The sequence below is a fragment of the Anopheles coustani genome, chromosome 3 (assembly GCF_943734705.1).
Source record: "Anopheles coustani chromosome 3, idAnoCousDA_361_x.2, whole genome shotgun sequence".
Classification (NCBI taxonomy): domain Eukaryota; kingdom Metazoa; phylum Arthropoda; class Insecta; order Diptera; family Culicidae; genus Anopheles; species Anopheles coustani.
The window spans coordinates 79950115-79972913 of record NC_071288.1 but is presented as its reverse complement, the minus strand read 5'-3'; the positions used below and the strand labels follow the sequence as shown (position 1 = coordinate 79972913).

Genomic DNA, 22799 nt, shown 5'->3' with positions numbered 1-22799 from the left:
TTAGTGTGGATGAAATTGAGTTTTCCATATTACATTGTCAGCTAAACCTTTAACTTTAGTAGACCTTTCGCGAGATATAATAAGATGATCACATTAATGGAATGTATAGAAGAAAATTTAAGAGCATCTAATATTCTCATGTAATGAATGTCAACGGGTTTAACAAACATAACCAAATCGTGACGTTCCGATAAAAGCTAACGGTTTCACCAAGACGCACAAAGGAATACTCGGCAAACCAAATCTTAATCCGATGCGGTGCGTGTTCCGATGCTATAAAACTGCCCCAGATTCGCCATGGCAAAAGTTCCGAGAATGGCCGGTAATGATCGCTATCGCGTCGATCGTCTTCGTCACGGTTACTATTTATTAGTTGTTGAAATGCAATCCATCGATCGCGGAACAGGTTAGCCGACACGATCTTCGCTCCGGATATCTCATATGAGACGATGGGTTCGAAGATCGGACTGCCGTATCGCTGTATCGGCTCAATTTGGTTGCATTCGATCCTGTAATTGCTTCCCCTTCTTTTGCGGCAGCTCGGTTTGCTACTATTCCGTTTTTCTCGATCGTTGGATGACTCGGACGATAGGTTGGTAGGTGCTCTCGTGACTGAAATTTCATCTTGATTGATTTAGATTGAGCCATCACGAGTCGACGAAAGTGAGGCAGTAAATCTTGGCATGTTCTAGAATCTAGATATTAAGTTCGACAAGACTACTAATAACACCGCGTCTGTGATTCTCTACTGTTTTCAATCGTGAGTTTGTTGAGGTTTTATTGAAAGTGTAGTGAGTGCATTGATATCTGTTATTTATTTTATATTTTAGAGAAACTTTCGCTGAGATAACCAGAATTTGAAACACTCTACAGGCAGTTGAGATGTAATTCCAGCGTCGTGCGCTTGTTGCAGGTGGAAGATAGACATCGCGTACGTCCTGGTTGCTTAGAAAACATTGTTCCTGCCGCCCACACGCTTGCAGCATTATGCAGGTCACGACGTTGACCCACCGCATTTTAACGCGCGTCCACATTTTGCACATCAGTATAATGTACCGGTACTCGCCATGGTCTTGGTAGTGGTAGCCCTCGTTTCCCGCAACCTTGATGTCCGCTGGTGTTTTTTTTTAATCGTCACACCATGTTTCGCGAAGCTAAAGTTGAATGAAATTTCACATAACGTCCCTTCCGCATTGCGCCCGTCGATCGGGCACGGGTGCATTTTGAATGGGAATTGCATGCGATTACTTTTCATGCTCGATTGCGTCCGTTGGTTTGGAGGGGTTGAACCCATCGAGGAGAGGGAATGGTATGCGGATGCTTGATGATGTTTAAACTTTTAACGGAACACTCTCGATGCACTGATTCAATTGCAGATATCGAACGGTTGTCGGAGGAAAAGATGTTCATTTAACCTTTGGCGCGAACGTTGCGCGATCGGTTCCACGTGCACCTGGCACTTTGGCAATTCAATTATGGCGTAGTGCTTTAGTGCCTGTTTCCTCATGCCACGAACATCAATAAACCAACATGTCGGGTAATTTGGCTACGGTTCCAAAGGGACCGAACTTGATAAAATCTAGAGCATAAAACTAAAGTGAAAACGATATATCGTAAGTTGGGTTTGACGTTCGGTCACGTAAATCAAAATCCGTGCAGTAAACTATTTAAAGAATAAATTTTTATGTATCTCAATTCATTTTCATCGTATATAATCACGATGTTTTGCATCAGTTTAGAAAAATTCAATCTGCTGTACTTTCGATATCCGATTACAAATCACAATCAAGTCTCAAGCAAGTCGGGAGCATAAGTGAATTAAGGCCATCTAATCACGAGCACATTAAGGCGGGGGAGATTAAGGACAGTTAAGTTAAGGAAAAAGATCCCTGCACACTTGACGTGGTCACGATGCAGTTTTCAAATTATCAACACCTTTTCCTGCCCGCAAATCGTGACTAGGACTTTCTGAGTTATTGAAAGAGAACCGATACGGGGGATGCCTGTCTTCAACCGTCCGGTACGGTGCTGGCTGCGCTATAAATATTGTGTTAACACCAGTAGCAGTGGAGGAGTGGAACGATCAGGGCTCGTTGAAACTTTGCGTTAGCAAATGACTGGACAAAAATGCATTCAACACTTGCATCCGCTAGTAAAAAGCGGAACCTGATTAAGAAGGCAAAGAGAGGTAGAGAGATATAGAGAGAACAGCTTCCGTGGAGGATAAAATTGACAGAGAAGGCTTGTCAGTGCCATCCCAAAGCGTTGGTCAAGATCGGGAATGTTCCAACATGTGCTAATGGCCCGGCATGTCATGTTTTCCGTTGAAAGGTGTCCGTTAAGTTTCCACCTACGAGAAATGAGTTGGCTTTCCATTCAGGCTAAAGTGCTTCCATTCATACACTTCCTCCGTCACACCAGATCTTCATATCGAAGAACGTCAATCGTTTCCCCAACGGTTTCTGAAGGAGCTTCCGATTGATTGATTGAACTTGATGAGTCCCATTGAGGATGGTTATGGTTTATTGGACAACTTTGCCGTGGGATGTCCTTCTTTGGTGGGCCGTAATTAATTTAGCGCAAATAACTTGTCATGTCTGCATAACCGTACGTCGGTGGGGAACCTTACTATGTAAGGCAAATGGTATTTAAATGGTCATTTGCACAGCAGCACAGTTGTAATTGGTTTCCATGTACAGATCAATATCCAATGTTGCAATTAAACCGAATTTCCCTTTTCTCTTATTATTTCCTTTGTTCTTGTCAATCAAAAATAATAGTAATGTTTGATAGAAGAACACGCTTCTTGATAAACTTGTTTGTTGTGCTTTTTCATCACTATAACAAACATGAGATAGAGCTTTGATTTGTTATCTACAAAAAACCTTACATTTTACACATGAAATTTATTGACTAAACAAGACTAATCGTTTGTCCCTCAATCCCTTTTTTCCCATACAAAACCGTTGAAAGATTGTGTCACGATACAAAAGGAAGGCAACATTGGGACCATGTTGGAACAAATGACCCGGTATAAATCATTGCCTTTCGATCGATCTGTTCGACCGTTCCGTCAGATATGCCTTCGTTCGAGTTTGGTGTTGGCTATGAACACGCAAGACATTTTGCATGCGAGGCCCCATATATTCCACCCTGCCTTTCCTCATGGCAATGCGCTTTGGGTCAGAACAGGACAATTAAGACATTAGAGAAACAATACAGGGGACAGAGGAAAAAACGCTATGGTATAGCCGTTGGCTTGCTTTCACGTCATTGCGTGCTGAGGAAACAGCGGTAAGTGGAATTTGATTGATAAAGATCCTCAGGCGAGATATATTTCAAGGAGCTGTCTAGTTAGGGCGTACAAAAAGGTTGAAACACTTGATACCTTCAAGCAGCTGTCAAATAATGTCGATGGATAAAATTGATAGAACGATGTCGTTGAGGTCGATTAAAAACTTAATTGCGGACCAAGCCTATGATAAGTATTAACTAAACCATGTGTAATATTCGGCGAAGCATTTTCTAACCAATCGATCGATCAGCAAACCGTAGAACCAATAATACTAACGGGGCCACCTAAAGCTACCGTGATGACCAGCTCAAACATTGTATAGAAATATATGACACTCCCGACGTGTCAAGTGGGACAACGTGGGCGTAAGAAAATGTAAATCAAGATTTGCCAAGACCTGAAAATACTACAACATTGTTAGCGCATGGCTTTTCCGGTTGCATTCAGCGCTCATAGCGAACTCATATTTTCCAATGGCCGCGCACCCTTGTGTCCCATGTTAGTCCACTGCATCATGCAAGAGATTATCATGCTGTCATATCATAGTCATAAGTAGCGCGATAATTGCGGACTAGCCGGTAATAATAATAATGAACCGTAGTGGTCCTGTTAACTTGTTACAAAAGGCACCTCCATCTCCAACACCGTCGAGCGGTTTGGTTCTATCTGACCACAACGAGCTTTAGTGGGGACTATGTTTCTTCTCTGAAATGTAATGTGGATGGCATGTAGTATATCAACAGCTTTGGAACCGTTCCGTTCGGATGGAGACATGGTTTGCGGTTTCGTTCCAATACCAACTTAAACCCAATGGAGTTGAAGTTCGTTTCTTTTTGCTCCATGATTTGGGTTGATTTAAAGCTTGCGTTATAACAGCCGAGCTATAACGAGTATTAAAAGCGAAGGAGCTTAAAGGGTATGTTACTAAGCCACATGAAGCAACGTTCTAATGATGGTGACAAGCATTACGCTTTGCTACTAAAGTCGCGGAGAAGATCATTCAATTATCGATGATGATTGATCAACTGAACGTTCAGGACTCGTGATTGATTGAGACGTTAAACCATGCGTTCGATGTTTGCTCGTGTTGAAAAACCCCTCGATCATTTACCGACGACTTACGCGATTGATGTTTTGTCGCCATTATTGAGTCTTCTGAGGGCTAAAAGTGAACTCGGAGTGAATTGTTGCGATTCCTTGTAAGAAAAACTGAATCAGTGGAGTTTTTCTTTCCTTCACTTATTTCCAGGATTGCGACTAATCATCGTGATAGCTCTTCATGTCTATTTTCTTGACCGATCATCCTACGATTTTCCTCCTAATGGAGTTAGCTCAGAGCTGAGCGCTTTCGACCACCTCCTGCCTTCGCTCGTGGCCAACATTCTTGTAGACGAACCGCTTAGCAAATATTTTATCAGCGGAATCATTTTTATTGCTGGATCGGCAGAGCGTTTTTCCCCTTACCATACCTTAGACTCTGGAGAAACCTGGGGCGCAATAAATCTCCCGACCCGTGCGCCAATTCCCCAGAGCCTCCATCGGTTTCATACTTCAGGGAAAGATAGGATCGACATGGGGGAAATTTTCGTCCCAACAAGGCTATCCGAGGAACCTGTGCGTTTGAGTAAGGTCCCATGAGTCAAACCGAGGACCTGAACTATTTGGGTTTTGTATCTTTTTCTTTTGCCTCTTTTCCACACAGCACGAGCCGAGGCGGTCGGGAGTAGTACAAAAATAGTAGAATTGGACCATAAATAACACTTAACTTTAATACGGTGCAACTGATCGGTGTGGCGTGCAATAAATCATGCATTATATTAATGTGCATTTTCTTTTTCTCTTAATTGTGGATATTATCGGAATATTACTTCCTCCACGCGGTGTCGGATTCGTTCCGTTGCACTGGAATCTGTTTCGGGGAGCCGTTTCGGTCGATTACGGATGGTGTGCGTCTGCGAGATGTGGTCAGGTCTACCCGGACCTACATCCAACCGTAAATCCTTTGATGTCTGTAGTGAAACCCGGGTTGTTCCGCAATAATCACGTATCAGCGATTCTTGGACATATTATTATGAATGTCTCGTTTTGTGCAATTCGTTCCGTAAGGTGCAACAGAGGAGCATTGTGACTTGGTGGGTTTTCTCCAGAGAGTCGAAGGAATAGCGACAGGTTGTCCAGCCGACCAGTTTTCCGAGACGTGAGGCTATTGAGGCGTCTCGACTTGAGGATCACGAGATAATTATCACTTTATTGGAGGATCGGAGGAGGCGAAACAGAGGTGGCATGGTGGAATGTTTAGGCAATGTGTCATTAAATAATTAACACGCTATTACCTAAAATGGCTCGTTTGGACTTCAGCAATTCCCACGACGACCATCGACGCGAAGGGAGAAGAATTCGTGATGAAATGCCGACCGAACAACGCGTCCAGGAATCTGGTTTTTGCAACAATTTATGTCGAAGACACTTTTGCAGGAAAAATCTTAATGTTTTGCCTCACTGATAAGCCGCAAGAAACGCTTGGATGAAAGAAATATTTGCTGGCAAATTGTTCTACGACGCGATTATACAACAATTAAGGCATTAACGGTATTTAAGCCTAAGAAACCAAAGCACCCACAATAACCGATAATAGAAGCAATCTTCATAAACAAATGAATATTTGATACACTTTGCTTACATAAATACTTAATCTCCTATGCACGATGGCTGCATCGCCATCCAAGGAAATTTCAATAACGATCGTTGATGATGAATTTCCTTCGACAGCGACTTATAGATAGTTCTTATGCTTTATTTTTGCCGACAATTAATTGTCGGTCCCTTTGAAACCATGAGCCGGTCAGAAACTGAGTCTCATCGAAAGGTAATTAAATATGACAAGCTGTGAGAAAATCCACTTGTGTCTGTAACATTGTATGATTCTCCTTGCGTACATTTCCTCTAACGCACCTCCGATCGATTACGACCATTGGCTGCGCCATGTCCCTCGGGTTTCCAGATAGTGTTCACACAGTCAAATGATATTTACGTCGTCGAGTAACCATTTTAAAGCATGTCGCATGGGAACATTCAGCTCAAATTGCATGTCCGTGCAGGGCTCAAAAGTGTCACTGTTTAATTAAAACTCGTTCCATACAATGTTGCAAGCGGTTTCTGCAAACTGGTGCTGATGTCCGGTGAAATGTGCTGTGCCCGGGCCTGTATCTATGTACCTTGATTGCGTTAATCATCACTTGAATTAACTTCCCGAGCAGCACTAGGCGTCTGGTTCGCTTCCGAGGGTTCCGATAAAAACCTGATGCTTCGATTTTGCCGGTTGCAATACTCTTGATTTCTGCACCCGATCGAATCGTTCGAGCGTCCTTTTACTGAACGCCGCCGTCGTCTACACCTTCGTCGTCGTGAATCCCCGGCGGCGGTTGCAATCGAAGAAACGATGAGTACTACTCCTTGTCCCGCGACAGAAACGATAGATATTGGAGTGTTCCCGTGGTTCCATATCTCTCTCGGGAATGCCTCTTTTCCTGAACTTCTTGTCGGAATCGCATATTTAATCAATGCCATTGATTAATAATGACAATTAAACACTATCCGCCCATTTTGCTTCCAAATGAACCCCTCGAAACATGTTCGATTGTGTTCTGTTTCTTCTGCCCTCGGGAGCTCAAACTCACTGCTAAAATGACTTAAACGGTTCGGTGCGCTGTTGCCCCCGCTCCCAATCGGATTCACAATTTTTCAGCAAACGACAATCATTGCGCGAGTCCGTTCGGGATTTCAAAGAGCCCCCCAGGGTAGGACCACATAATAAAGGGAGCCTTCCTCGACTGTGGCGCACCTCGTCGGTCTCTGGATGGAAGCAGAACATGCCGGCTGCCGCGGAAGCTGTCGTTGCAATTAGTAAGGATTGAAACCACGAACCACGAAGCCGGAGGGGAGTGGGTAAAAGTAATCGGCGGTTTGTGTAACAATAAAACACAGCCGCACAATGTTGAAAGCAATAACTTGCCGAACGCCGAAGCCGCCGCCAGGGTTGGGCGCTGATCAGAGATACGGTTTGTAAGCCAAAAGCGAGTGACTTCCAAGCGATGAGACGATCGACTCGTCCGGAAAAACTGGATGAGCACGCGCGGGCTTTGATTTTATCTAGCAAGCTGAAGAGGGTCGGGGATGTCTTAAGCACTAACTCCAGCATCGGCAACTACCGACGAGGGAGCGGTTATGATTCCAAGTCGATCTTGATCTTGAGGGCGTGCAAGTGAGTCGGCAAACATGGATGACAATATCTGATCTCTGTGTAGGAGCGGGGAAAAAGGGGTTTGAGGCGTCATTGCCGGCAGCAACGGCATGCCGATCCAGATCGAGGGCAAAATGGAAATCAATGTTTCCCGTTCGGTGTCAGTACGCTCAATAACAATGAAAATAAAGGCTAATTGAAGCTTGCGTTTAATTTGTGCAACATGCAATTAATGCGATCGGCTGACACTTCAATGCCATCTCTCGGAAGGGATGTCTCTGTCACGGCGACGTGCCAACAGCGGGTGCCATGCGTTACGTGTGCTTTTGGCTTGCAGGCTCAGCTGTTTTCATTCATATTCATTTCTTGAATGAGTTTGTAACGCTTGCTTGATTGCGGCATGATACACTGAGGCTTTTTTTTGCCTTTATGAAAATTTACAAAAAATTACCTTTACCCAATTCTAGAAAGGAAATGAAATTCACTTTGAGTGGAGAGTAAATATTTGATTTGAGCATCTTATTAAGTTATGTCAGTCTCAGTAGAACAATTTCCGTTGGGACAGTTCCCGCATTTTAGCCGCCAGATATCCTATAATTTGGTGGAGCCGACCAACAACGATCGCGGTGATTATACCGTTCGGCCCTCGAGCGTCCACAAAGTATTTGTATTGAGCGACAAAGCGGCTTCTCCCAACGTTCACATGCACTCGGAACGATTTAATCAATCTCCACTGCAGCGGCGCAAGCCCCCTTAAGCTGGTGCTCGTTTGATTAGTTCACTTCATAAAGGAGTTAGCTGGAGGTTCTATTTTACAAACACCGCAGCATAAAACGCACCGCATTAACGAGCTTTCAACAGCCGCGGGGGCAGCACGTACCCTGGAACAAGGCTAAGTTAAATTATTATTTTCCCATTTTTAACAGCCCCGATAGCGCCATCCTAGTTGGCCGTGGATATGGGTCCATTCTACAGGGGATGCTTTTTTTGACTTCTGTTTCTTCTTAGTAGAATGCAGAGAAGACAAAGAAAAATGGGAGGTGTTTAATTCCAGCTGGAGAAATAAGATCAGACCCTCGAGGGATTTTGGGTGCCTTGCTTTTTGGGACCAGTCCAACCGAAGAGTGTGACTCTGTTACAGATAGCTAATCAAGCGTAAAACAGACTGACGGTTTGACAAATTACAATTAATCTACAAATGCGATATGCGTTGAACATTTTTTGCTGGTTTAAAAACTCTTCTGGATGTTTTAAAGCATATAACGCAAGATAAAAATGAAATAACCAACAATTTAAATATATCATTGAAACGAGATTATTGAATGAGGAGTTAATATTTAGGCTTCAAATAACAACATAATATTATTTGGCATTTGTTTTTTGACAAACAATGATCTAACGTTTCTGTTGGATCATTTTGATCTGGTACAACTTTTGATCGCTTAACCATCATGTTTTATCTTATGCTTTTTTTGTTTATTTATTGTACTTATTCGGCAATATAAAAAATCATATATGTTTGCCTGTGATCTTTAAATATATTTATGTGAAGAATATGTATTAACTTTACAAATTTGAACGATAAGATAAGAAAAATTTTACTATGAACTGTATACATCGCTTGAACTATTTTCTTCTCTTTAAAGTTTGCATTGTAGCCGTTACATACGTGTAATGAGAGAAACGATCACCAATTTCAATAGTAGCCCTCAAATGAGTACAAGGTTTATTGTTGAAGCCACTTCAGTAGCTCGCCAAAGTAAACATGACTCTAATTGTATGTTTTTCCTATAAATAGCGTGACGTGGCTCATTTTGACACGATCATCTCAGCGCATAGCCATACCTAGGATCTTACAAATAACTTCCGTTGCGCGGAAATTACGAGGAACAAGTTTTATGGAGTACCGAACAGCTGTTTTATCGAGCTATCAATAATATTTTTCTTTCCGTTTCCCCTCCACGCACGCCACTCTGTTGCCTTTGCATTGGAATAAGGATTGGCGCAACTCTAGACCCGATGCAGATGAATTACGTACAGTGAGAACTTAATTCCGCCCCGTTGGTCGATACAATGTTGCAGTAATGTCTGGATCGAATTTGCTCCTGCGCTCGTAGCGTACCGCAAGACTACCCTTCGGAATTGGATATTTATTGCATTTTTATCTCGTTGATCCACTTCCCCCAGGTACGTTGCAGGCCTACGTTTTCAGCAGAGTTTGCCAACGGCTAGCCTCTCGAATGCATCGTGGGCCTAGCTCGTCTGCAGGCCTAGTTAATCTTGTCCAGAAGGATAAGAGCCTCCACCTTTCCGGCCAATATGGAGAGAATGGTAAGTCGTTCCCTTTAATGGCTCATCAAGCCATTGACACTAACAAAATACAAGCCCGACGGTGCGTGGAGTTTGGCTAGTGAAACACCGGAGCATCTAGTCGAGCTGTCTAGCCGAAGTGCTCATTTACGACCGGTGTTATGGTGTGCTAAGGTGTGAAGCACCGATTCAGGCTCAGGGAGGATGCGGCGTCACCGTCGTAAAACTACTGCTCTATAAATTTCCATCCCATTTGCGTGGTGTTGCCGTCCGCCACTCGGAACATCACAAGTCATAAAAGATGGAAATTGAAAACACATTTATCGTGCCTTCTTTGCGGTCGACTTGGTGTGACGTTTTTCTAAGACGTTTCTACAACAGCTTGGCTGACTTGGCCGGAGGACTATGAACTGGAGTTTCAGCGCTTTGGTAGCGAAAGAGAAAAGTTTTTCGGCGTCTCAACACTCATACAGCACATCTAAAAGCCCACGACACGTTGATAAACGATGTACATCGAGGCAGCACTTTACCGAGAACAATTACACCATCATAAATATTCATTGCTGTCATTTAATTGAATTTGGAACATAAAAAGAGCTTTGCATAATTTATTGCACCTACCACGAAGATCGTCGCCCTAGTTTCTCTTTCTCCTTTCCTCTGCAGCACTCAATTTATGCTGTGGGTTTATGAGCACGAGCCATGAAACCGATTGACGGCGGGTTTTTGTTCTTTCGCTAGTAAACGAAAATGATCTCCTTTCATCCCTTACCAACAGGTCATTTGCAAGTCAGCGGCAATGAACATTAAAAAAGCCAGCCGCATGATCCATAAAAGCGCACGACTTGATCGAAGAATAATGTCTTTTGGAATACCGATAGATACATGGCGAATCCAATACCGAGCAAAGAACAGGCCTCGACCTGATGGAAGGGCTTATGTGGTGGTGCAGTTAAGTTGGTGTACGATGTTGGTAATATTTCGGAAATATTTTAATTGGAAATGGTAAAGAATCTTAAAACTAACACCATAATATTAGGATAAGTTTGCCATCAAACGAAAAGCTGACTCGTTCAAAGTTTTTGATGGGTTTTATCCTTCATAGAAAAGAAACATTGATGAACATGTTTAAATGCATCCATTTGCTGTCGGTATCTCCCACAATGGATCACAGTAGACACGAACGTAACTTGTGCACATGCCTCCTTGGATCGTGTCAGTTCTTCTCAACATGCCGCACAGAAGCAACCGTTGAGTTTCGCGTCGACTTGTACTCTTCGAGTTTTCGTGAATGTTTTCGGTCTGTATCATTACATGTTTCCGCGCGTGCCCTTCGCGAGTTGTAGTGGCGGACTGTTCAAGAAGAAAGACAACCGCCTTCGAGCACCTCGGTCCGAACGGCGGACAATCGCGTGTAAGAGGTCAGCAACGTCGTGTCATCGTGCCGAAAGAGCTACCGACGGAACGTGTCTTCCGTCATGGAGAAAAAAGTGGAGAAAACCGAAGCTACTGGTTTGGTAAGTTGTATTTATTTAGTTTATTGAACCACCGATAAATTCAGCATAATCGCTCTAATGGACAAGTGAATTACATTGATTTTTTTAGTGCAATGAAATTGTGTTTGCGCATCATATGGACTTAAAAATAATATGATAACACACAGATTGATTGAATCTTAAGAAATTTATGAAAGCCAAACGAGCATTATGATTTATGAAACTAAATATTTTAATGGACTCAACAGCTCCGGCAGTTACAAAAACATATTTTCTATTCGCTTTCGAGACATCACTTTAGTAATTTCTTCGTCAGCATCCAGAATGGTCGGTTTATTACGCGAAAAGTTCATCGCTAGCTCAAGGCTAAAGAGCAGCAACGAAGTTTCGCGATTTATCCTTTTGTGCCTTCTTGGATCGGAACCGTACTATTTCTAGTGTCAACAGACAACTCTGTATCGTGACGTGGTTCATGACACTTCCTTTGTTTTGCCCGACAAAGCTCGGAGCATCAATGAATATCTACCCGGTTGACAGAAATTGACATTGTTTCTGGTACTATGTAGTTCCAGCAAGAGTCCCAGCAATCTGCCATGGAAAAACTTGCTGGTACTACATGACAGCTGCAAAAAATTTGAATTTTTGTCAACCGGGTAATTATTCACGCGTCCTCACCAGAGAAAAAGACGCTTGTGAAGGCAGGAGCTAATGGTAACAAACGTTTTTCAGCTACCAAAGCGCCCCGGCTCGCCGAAAAGTGTTTGACGGTTTTGCAATTTCAGTTCGCTCGATCATGATTAATGTCGCTCGCTTCGTGTCGTAGAGGAGGGTTATTTTAACTTAGGAAGGTTATTTTCCATCAGCACGAGCCAAGGGTTGCGCCTCGTGTTCGTGCAATGTTTTGTGCACGCCTCGAATGGCGCTGGAATAGAAACAAAGTTTCAATTAATTTAATTTAGAGCTGCACAAATCATATAATGCATCGCTATCTGGAGCAACGCTTCATCAGAAAATTGAATTATGCAATCTGATTCTGTTTTTCATTTTTCAAGTCATGATGCAGATGCTTTGTTTTACGGTTGAGTATAGTATTTCAATTACTGGCTAATCGTAATTCAATATTTGTAATATTTAAAATGTAAGACAAATGCCGAGAAGTCCATGTTTATTCCTCTTTTAACCACAGTTTTCTCAATTACTTATTGGTGGTAGAATTGCAAATCGCAAAACACTTGTTAATGATCAAAACTATTAATGTTTATTCCCTTGTTTAACTATAATAACCCTCATCAACTCAAAGGCAGCGATAGTCTCGAGTGTGACGTGAAAAAGTTGAATTAAAATTAAGTACCCCGCAAAGACTGCAGGTCGCCAAGTGATCCAACACGGATGGTCCGGAGTCCAATTTGTCTCAACCCCGGGAACCACCAGATCAACGACTGTCACTCGCGAAATGCGAATCTTTGTTTTCCGTAAACATATCGTCGTCCACGACCCTCGGGATCGACTCGCGTTTGCAAATATTTATGGACCGTGTCCATGCACTTGATCTAAGTGATGCACTCGCATTGGCCTCTCGCATCCGGGTGAAATGCTCGCTATCTCTGCAACAACCCAAACCAACAAATTATACGATATGCAAAGCGCTCGCTACTCCCCATAATCGCTCGCGAGGACGCCGATCGTGAAGGACAATTTATGTTTTTCCTTCTCGTCATCTCCAGCTGTTTTTTCGGAGCGGGATCTCGTGTGGTCCTCGCGAAGGGAGAGCTACAAAATGACACCCCGTGGCAGAGTTCACGTGTTTTGCGCTTAATTTTTCTTTGTGCTCTGGTTGGAACGCTCGCGTTGCCGTCATCCTCCGCTGCTCCCATCTTCAACCATCGCCGGAACCCGATCGAATTACCGGCAAAACTACTTTTGCTCATCATCATCACTTCCGCGAGGGTCCGTTTATCTTTAAACCGGTTCTCGAAGGCGAAGTTAAAAGGGTCTGAGCGCAATATTATTTGTTGTATCGCGAGTTTTGAAAAACACTTCCAACCGGAGCAGATTCCCATTCCACTACCACCTGCTGGTGTTGCGTGGCCATATCCCGGTTTGCGGTTACGTCCTCTGGCTCGTGTGGTATGACTGATATCAGTTTATTCCCTTACAAGTGCCATCAATATGGAACATTCCGGAGCCAACAACCGGTCCGTCGGTCCGTACGCCCCATGAGTCATGCGGGCCGCAAGCTGTGAAAACATTTTGCCTGACAAAAGTGCGAATGAGTTGATCCCAACAGGTGAAAGCCAATGAATTATTTTGGAAGCGTTAAATATCCGAGAAAACAAATTGTAATTTAACACTCTTTCTTTCCTCAGCCCTTTGCTCCTGCTGCTGGCCATGGTTTTCGCTGGGTTGGGAAGATGGCGGCAGTGAATAATTACTTCACTATCTCGGTATCTGGCGCGAAAGATGCTGCCTTTTCGAAGCAATCCTTTGACGATGGTTTATCGGTAGCCTGTTGACTTACCATCAGGGTAGGGCATGAAGTGTTGGAGTACGCCATAACCGATCGCGACGGAGAAGGAGACAAAAGAGGCGAACAGGATTTTAATCCGAAGGCTTTATCGCTCGCTTATCGGATGATAAATTTACAAACAGGACGCAGCTACTGTTTTGGTTTCACGCGCTGTTTTATGCGCAGTCGGTGCCAGGGCGCACACTTACAAGTCGAGCCATTGGTGGTTAACCTTCAGATGGCGCAGATGGTAAGCGATAGTGTTTGACGTTGATATGTTGAAATAATTAAGAATGGTAGCGATAATTCCAACACATGCCAACGATAATTATTTCTTGGCACAACTTGTTAGTGTTGTTCTAATCAATAACAGCAAATGTGTAACGTATCGCGGAATTTTGCTTTGTTTTAAACATATTTTTAAAACTATTTTTTCTCGCTTTTTTGCAAAGTTTATATTAGTAACTTTTCCAATTCTTTAGAGACAATTTTTAACTATGCAATCAGTATTTTTTTTTTATATATTAATAATGCATAACCTTAAGCGACTTTAATTGACCCCGTAGGATAAATATGGATCTATCCCCGGGTTTGAAGTCTTTTATCGTTCGCTTACAGACCACGCAACCCATTCAAATAAAAACTTCGATCTTATGCTGAATAGACCGACGATAAACTAATGAATTATTTTCTCTCCAACTGCCCATTCGTTTTAAGTTGCTATCGATAGAAATCGCTCACGAATGCCTTTAGTCCGACTGACTTTCATGGTATGGAATTTCTTCAAATTTGCATATCATAATTTTATGGTCAGTAGGCCTCCAAAGAAGTCCAAAATTTACTGCAGTTCGCAATAGGACGTATTTCATTTGCATGGAGGCTGATCTAAACAATGAATCTTGGGGCGCACTCACGAAAGCGAAGTATTTTTAAATATGCATCTGAATGGTTGATTACGGCTCGAGCAAATGAACTCTACTCCTCCCGGTGGTCCAGTCGAAAGGAAAACGAAGGGCTGACTATCGATAGCGTTTCATCTTGGGCGTCCAAACTGCTTCTAGCTTTGTTTGCTACTTGTCGATATTTGTTCGACCCTCGGTAGCGAATGAACAATTTGCTGATAACCTCAGTATGGAAAGAAGCTCATTGCCTTGAGTTAATCCTACGAAACTCGCGGTCAGAAGCAGGGAAGGTACCATCGCGTGTGTGGCGCAACCTGGAGCGTGCCAAATCCGACCGGCCATCGTCACCGATTACTCGGCACAAAATTGCGACTAAAAGCGCAGTTGGAATAATTTGAATATTTATAATATGCACACCTGGATCGATCTAATGAAGGCTGGACAGAGCACGAGAATGTGTCCTTCGAGCGAATCTGATGCAGGGCAGCCAAACCCCTGCTCTACTATGACTAATGAAGGTGGATACATTTCACGATTTTCCCTCCTGCAGAGCGACCGTGATTGTCGTCTCGATACACCGCGCTACTGTTCATTGTATGAGAGCTCTTGTATTGCCCAAATAGATACGCATTGTGATGGATTACTGAAACAATCGGGGTGCAATTTATCATACCGCGATTTGTATCGCTGGACGTTCGGAAAGCAATCTGTCTGCGCCGGTGGCTTACATGTCATGATATTTATTGGTCGGCATGTCGTTTGATCGGTCCCCGGAAGCGGCAATACAATCAGAATCAGCACGATCGATCGTGGACCATAGAAAATGATACGCAACAAACAATGCTCCTGGAATTCTTGGACCTTGAATGATGTCGACTTCTTTTTTTTCTGGTTCAGTATAAAAGCCGTCTTATTATTTGTGAAGTAGCATACCCTTTAAAACAAGATCTGTACAACAGCATCCGCTTAGATCTGAGCTCGATTTCCTCAGCTTATTGCTTAGGCGATGAATGATTTGGTTCGCAGCTCCAATGCTATTTTTTTATGATATTCCACATGCAAATGCATCGAACACAAACATGATCCGAAAAAGGAAATCCATGCAAATACTGAAACGTATGCAATGCCGACACAGTGCCGCACCCGTTAGCTAAAGATGTCGCGGTGCTATCACTTTATGCAAATATTCCCCTACTGCTACCCTTCGTTTCCCAGACCCAAAAGGCTTGTAGCAAGCAATTTAATTTATGTAACTGTCCCAATAAATCAAAAGCGTAACGTACCGTCGTTGAGAAAGGAATTGATACGGGTCCATTACATCCCACTCCTTTCGGAGATCTCGAGAGAAACGATCGCTTCCAACAGATCGCTACCAATTTGCCCGCAGAACGATTATTGGATCCTTCATCGAAGTTTCATGACTCTATTCAATTGTATCGCCAAACAGGGAGTTCTCGAGATACAGTTCCTACTATTCCATGCGGCTTAAGAAGCGAATGGGCTTGCATAGACGCATGAGGCTTCCACAGTGTGGACAGCAGGTATAAACAAATCAATAAACTAATAAATCTATTAGCTTTTCTTGGTGCTCTTAGTTCGGCTTGTATCGCACAGCATTCCAAGGAGTTCAACACAAACATGACACTACAACATTACCCGCGGGGCTTCAAATGAGTTCGGATCCATCTTTCTCTGATAAGAAAAGAGTTGTTGAAGGTCCTAAATCGTGATCCGCTCGTGTAGAAATTGATTGTTTAATTATCGCCCACTGTGGGATGTTCTTTCGTGCCAAGAAGTTGTTTGAATATGAACTATAAATTTCATAAGCCGCTGTTAGCAAGTATGAGCTGAAAGTGGTTCTTGTGCAACCAAAGAAAATGGTAATTTTCAGACTGAGAAGCCTTTAATGTTTAGGAATCATTTGGCGTTGGTTTGAAGAAATGCTATAATGGAAGGACCATATTAAACATGGAACCTTCGTGTCTGGATCATATTAGCACAGTTCTTTCAGACCTTATACTCTTTAATAATTGCAATAACGAATTACGAATTGCGGAGTAGAGAAGTAGATTATAATCACAGAAAAAGCACATGCTTCCACACGATCAAAATGATTCCTAACTCACTCTCCTTTGCGATTTGGACTCGATTTGATATCGATTCTTTATAGTGTTCTATAAATGGTTGCCATCAAAATTGTAAAGTATCATGTTAATCTAGCATGAACTGTTCACCTAGTTCTTAGTTCTAGGCCTTAACCTCATCAAAGCAAAGCAGAATTGGATGCCGATAGTGCAATTAATCCCCGAGATTGATTACACAAAAAAAAAACGTACAAGCGCAAAGTTCACGGTACCAAGTATGGAAACTATAAATTACAATCCATTCACGAATTAATCACCCACACTATAAATCTATCCCTCGTGGCAACACTCAGTCAGCCGAGGGTGCGTTTTTTGCAACCGACTCGCAACGATTAAGGTCCGAAGAAATGTCGTTGCATTTAGTCATCCAGGCGAATACGTTTCAACACCCTGCGGCATTCGGCTGCATAGGAAGGCTCGTGTCTCAGAAGTGTGTCGGTGGCTCACTTATGCGCGCCCGAAACGGCGTCTCCTCTGGCGCGGGTGAGGAGTTGAAACATTCAATAAATCACATGCCGCCTCGGAACACTCCGGACGCGTTCACGCGCACTAATTGATTACTTATTTAATTATTATTTATGTTGGTCGGCATCCTTACACGCGACCTCTCGGGGCCGATATGGACTTGTCTTTCACGGCTCTTGTCTTGTCACTTGACAAGCGAGAGTGTGAGCAACGGAACGAGATCAGAAGTAAGATCACAACGTTCGCCGGACGGTTTCCTGTTCCTGCGCAAAAGGTGAGCTTGACTCTGTTGGTCACAGCTGTTCGACTGAGGGTAATTAATTGTCACGCTACTTCAAATGGAGGTTCCGCCCGAGATTGATCGAATGCGTAACGATTGCGCATGCGAGTCGATCGGGACGATGAATGTTGACCGGAATTCATTCACGAGCGGTGTGTCGAGCACTTTCTATTTGCATTAGTGCCACCTGCAGTTCATTTAACAGAAGTGCCGAGAGGAACAAGATGCTTTAAGAGCTATTGCATGCAACACGCTCAGTGCTGATGGTGATGAAACTAACCGTTTCCGGATTTTAAAAGGATAAGATATAACATCAAAGCAACTTTTGATCGAAAATGCTATTTGTTTTTCTCTTGAAACCGGCTTACATATGCAGCTTTATGTATTTTTAAAATCGCAGGCCTTCATCAATTGTGCATCTACAGCTTCAATGTTTATTTATGCATCCCTGTCATACATTATTTATGAGACCAACCGGATCATAAATAAAGCCTGTACAATAGCATCACACCTCGAGAACTGCAGATGGGAAGTATAGATGTTGCTTCCATGTTTTATGGCCAAAGGGTATGTTGTATGTAACGGTTTTAAAAGAATTATTTATTTTTAGTTTTAAGTGAGTATTTTAGAGACAGATACAGTATTTGGATGATTTGCAGATATCCCAACGATATAAAGGTGTGTGGTTCAAGGTGCGAAAATTTACCACTTCGCTCGATTCCATACCTGAAGAATTATAGTTCACGCCTCTCCATTCTACATACATAGAAATCCATTGAGAACAACGTGTATGTTTCGGTATATGGTAACCTCGGGTCCAGAAAAGGGTCTTGCCACATGGTACCTTCCGATGCTAAACAGAATACGTGCTTTGCTCAGGCATGTCCTCCAGTACAACGGAAGGCCCGACCAACGCCCGGTTTATCTGATACCAGCAGTGAAGTCGAGTCCTAAACCGGCAGCTCACGAGTTGGATCGTGGAATGTCGGAAAACACCGCTCCAAAAATAGCAAAAATGAGCCAAGCCTCAACCTACACAATGGTAGTCCTCCGTACCAGGTTCAAGAAAGTCGTTCATATTAGAGCGTCTCCCTTTTTCTGTCTTCTTTGACCTAGTCTTTGACTACGCTCAAAGAACTAGGTGCGGAAGGCACTGCGAAGACTAACTCACTTCTTCACACGCGCCTGGCTGGATGGATGGTGGCTAAGAGATTAACGCTGCTAAAAGCGATAACAGATGGCAGATAGTGTCGGCGGCACTGTAAGACAGTGACAATCACACTTGTCATCCGGCAAGTGGGAAGTCTGGGCAGTCCACCATCTAATAGCGACCCGATTCTGCGTTCCACGGATAAAGCAAACATCCCTAACAGAAAGGTGGAGTTCCTTTCTCTTGCAAAGCATAAGGGATCGACTAAAATCGTATATGGGAGTATCTTAGCGCCATCTTTTATTCATTAGGCGCCGCTAGATGGATGCATTCATGTGTGGATTAAAGCGATCGCCTCCGATCGTAATTTGACAGCCTTGTCAGTAGCTCCGTGGCAAAGTGTCGCCCTACATTTAGGAGAACCTTTAGCCCGTTTGCTCTTTGATCAATAATCCGCCGATGTTCATGTTCCCAGATTTATGTTTCGAATTGTTTTCAATTTCAAAACTCAAAGAACATCTCAACTCGTCGATGACTATAATTAATTTAATTCTCGATAGTTGTCTTAACAAAAGCCCACGCGACTTCGAGGCAGTTAATTAATTAAGTTTAGTTTGAACGGCCAGGCCGTATTAATGCTTCTTCAGCATTCTTGCTTGTCTTGCTCGGTTGCTTCGAGGCATACATACAAATTGAAAATTATGAAAATTAACATCTCCCTGCTTTGAGCCTATAGGGAGCACCTCAGCTCTGATGGCGCCTGGATCGCATCAGAATAATCGTATTGCTGTCACTCCTCACTTCAGCCAAGAGAGACGCCTGGTAGAATTCAGCCGACACCTGGTCTGGGTCAACTCTCAAACCAAGAAGAAAAAATCGTAAGCTTCAGAAAACGGCAGAAATAGAAGTACACAGTGAGATGCGATACCAGTTGTAAACTCCTCGATGCCGAGAAACGCCAACGTACGCCGGTTCGTCCACGCTGTCGTGAGCCAGAAGTCTGATTTGTTTGGCGAGCGGAAAAGTCTACTGCATCGAGCATGGAAATGTGATCCTTGGTCTAAGTCACGTGGTCAGTTGCGTGGGCCGTCGACCGTTTGCGCCACACGTCGCCAATAATGGAGCAGAATGATAGATTTATCGTCCACTGTCATCTTCCGATTGAGATCCAATGACGAACCATGCGCTAGTGTTGGGTCTTAGTTGTCTGACGGCGGGTTTTGCAGAGTCGCCCGAACGATTCTGTGAGTATGGTTTGGAACGTTCTGTCAGATGGAATGCCATATGGTGTTTAGGAGAGGAACTTCGCATTGACACACTTTTTGCACTGGATAAAATATTTTTACTCATGCGTGATGTTTTGTCGATAGGTTTTCCGTGTTTTTGCTGAGCGATGTACCTTTTCAATGTATGCAATGGGAACGGATTAAATATGTTTTGTGTCGATCAAGTTAGTTCCTGGACTGATTTGGCAACAATGTCCGAGCTTTTACTTTTATGATCATTAAAACCTACGATTAGTGAAATTTACAATTCTTTGAATGCTGATTTCAAACGTAACCAAGTAGTTTAGTTAGTTAGACAGTTTGGGCTCCAATCAAGCGTATGGATCGCATTTCAGCTTCATTGTGCACTGAAATGCAGATCTATTGGCAGATATTTGAGAATCGTGCAGGCCACGCAGCGGGCGTACATTGGACACAGGTATGCTGGGCGACGCCCATAGCGATAAATTGCATCCTTCGACTCGACTCGAGAAAACATTTGCAACACCGAATTTGGGAGTGTTCCTTTCAGGAGATGGGGAAACTTCTTCGGAAGCCCGCAGCCCAAAGAAGGCAACCGCCTCCAAAGACCCGAACTCGGCCTCCCGCGGGGGAAAGCGATACCGTCGACGTTTCATTCTCATTATCTCGCTAATGGGCACGACTCGGGCGAGCTGAAAGGGTAAGGTCAATGCGATCAACCTGATGCAATTGCCTTTATAGTGTTGCGGTATTTCGATTGGCAAGTCGATTCTCGCTGGCACGAGTTCAAAGAGTCTCGTTATCGATGGGCAGCATTTATGGGCTCGGTTGTTGCTGACCAAAAACATAGATTTCCTTCTTTTGTATATTAATTTTTTTTTTTAATTAATTTTAGAGATTTTGACCTATTCGGTCATTCATCTCTTTTTGTATATTAATTGAAACGATTCTTAGTTTCTTGAGTCTATTTGTATCGGTTGGATAAAGCTCGATGAAAAAAACAGTTAAAGACTACAGAAAACATTGCGCAGGCATTATTTTTCAACACATTAGATATGAGGCAAAAATAATTTAAAACGCTATAACAATAGACTGCGGGCATAAAAGAACTGCTGTTGGTGTAATATTTTACAAATTAATAAAGAAATAAATTGTCATTCGCATGTTTCAATGCTTTGCAGTTTTCCAATCCCGAGCGAAACCTCTGTAGGACATCAAGGCGTGATATGACAAAGTCCACAAGTTTCGATGGAATCTCCATCGAAGTCTTATTCCGACGAACGATAGCATTCCAATGAAATAACCACACGCGATGACCAATCCGGCCTCCTCAAGCCTAGTGACAGCTACGGTGACTAAGGGAAAGGACCGTGACGGCATCGAAAAGAAGCATGGCGAATGGAAGCGATCCGAAACATAAGTCAAAATGTCAATTTAACCCGATTTGTTTCGTTCTCCACCGACGTCGGACTCTACGACAAACAACGTAAGAGTTTGCGTTTTCGTTTGTCGTACGCCACGATCACGGAATGAACTTTTACCGTTCCATTATAGCCTCGAGGAGGCTCTAGGACTGACCCAGACTGTTGCCACCTAAAGTCGTAGACGGTCGTCGGTGGAGTCAGAACTGAATCAAAGAGGGAAGTAAGCGTTGCCAAATCGGTCAGCTTCCGTTGCGTTTCGCGATGCTATTTCCATTGCACATGCAGTTCCGAAAGACGAGAAAGTTTTTGTTACAAATTAATTTACGTGGCCAGGCTATATTATGGATAGATTGATTACTCAATCTATCTTTATAATAATTTCATTCAAAAGGTGATTGAATTAATTGTCCAAAGTTATTTAACGAAAAAGTTCAAGTGTTTTATTTTCATCAATTTCGGTGAGTTAGAAGCTGCGGCTCATTGTGGCTAAAAGCCGGTCATGAATAATCGATCCGTCATACGTTCTCCACTCTCTCTAGGAGTCCAACGGTGAAGGATTTTGAGTTAATCGATTGACCCTTCGACATGATTCATGCTGTTTACTTTGTTTACTTGAATGAAGGGGTTTCGACGGATTTATTTTGTCAAAGTCCTTCTAAATTGAGATTAATCGATCGGAGCAGACGAATTCAATTTGCTTACATTTGAGAATTTTATGGTGTTGATCCGTGTGGATCTCGAGGGACAGTCACGAGACAAAAATATGTTAAGGACCTCCTACCACTTGAGCAAAGTTAGACTCGATGACATTTTTGTTAGCTCAAAACCATCTTTTACGAATATTTTCGAATATATTTCCGAACTTGGTTTTTGTATTTGTTATTCCAACATATTGGTTTACGTTTCAAATGGTTCATTTTCAGTAAGAAGCAATCTCAAAAAGAAATACAAAGATTTGCGTATATCCTGCATGCGTCCTAGTCGATCGTTGCACCGGACGGAACTCGATCGTTTACTGAAACTACCCTTTTCGTCTGACGATCGGCAGCAGGCGATAAATGAAAAAACGGTGCTTCTCGTTCGCCGAAACCGGTGTAACTGTAAACCGACCGAGATTGCGAAATCGGCAAGAAGCTGAAAAATATTAATCATATTGGTGTTAATCGCCTCCCGGGAATCGTCCATGTGCTTCACGCTCGCCTCGATGATCTAAGTGGCGATTAGCTTGATCGGTTGCTTCGATATCACGAACTTTGCCATCGGGTAGAGCTCTTGTACCGATCAGCATTCCGCTTCTCTTCAGCTGGCTGTCCGCAAGCGATTTAGCACATTGCAGACGT

At 43.1% G+C, this 22799-nt stretch overlaps 1 protein-coding gene across 1 annotated transcript in view; it reads left to right on the top strand.

Annotated features, from left to right (window-relative positions):
- Positions 1-11252: 11252 nt before the first annotated feature.
- LOC131261074 (protein cortex-like) overlaps positions 11253-22799 on the top strand; it is a 71349-nt gene continuing 59802 nt past the window's right edge. Inside the window, exon 1 of the mRNA XM_058262976.1 lies at positions 11253-11362. Coding sequence (XP_058118959.1) covers positions 11324-11362 — 39 coding nt within the window. The 5' untranslated portion in view covers positions 11253-11323. The remainder of the gene's footprint in view (positions 11363-22799) is intronic.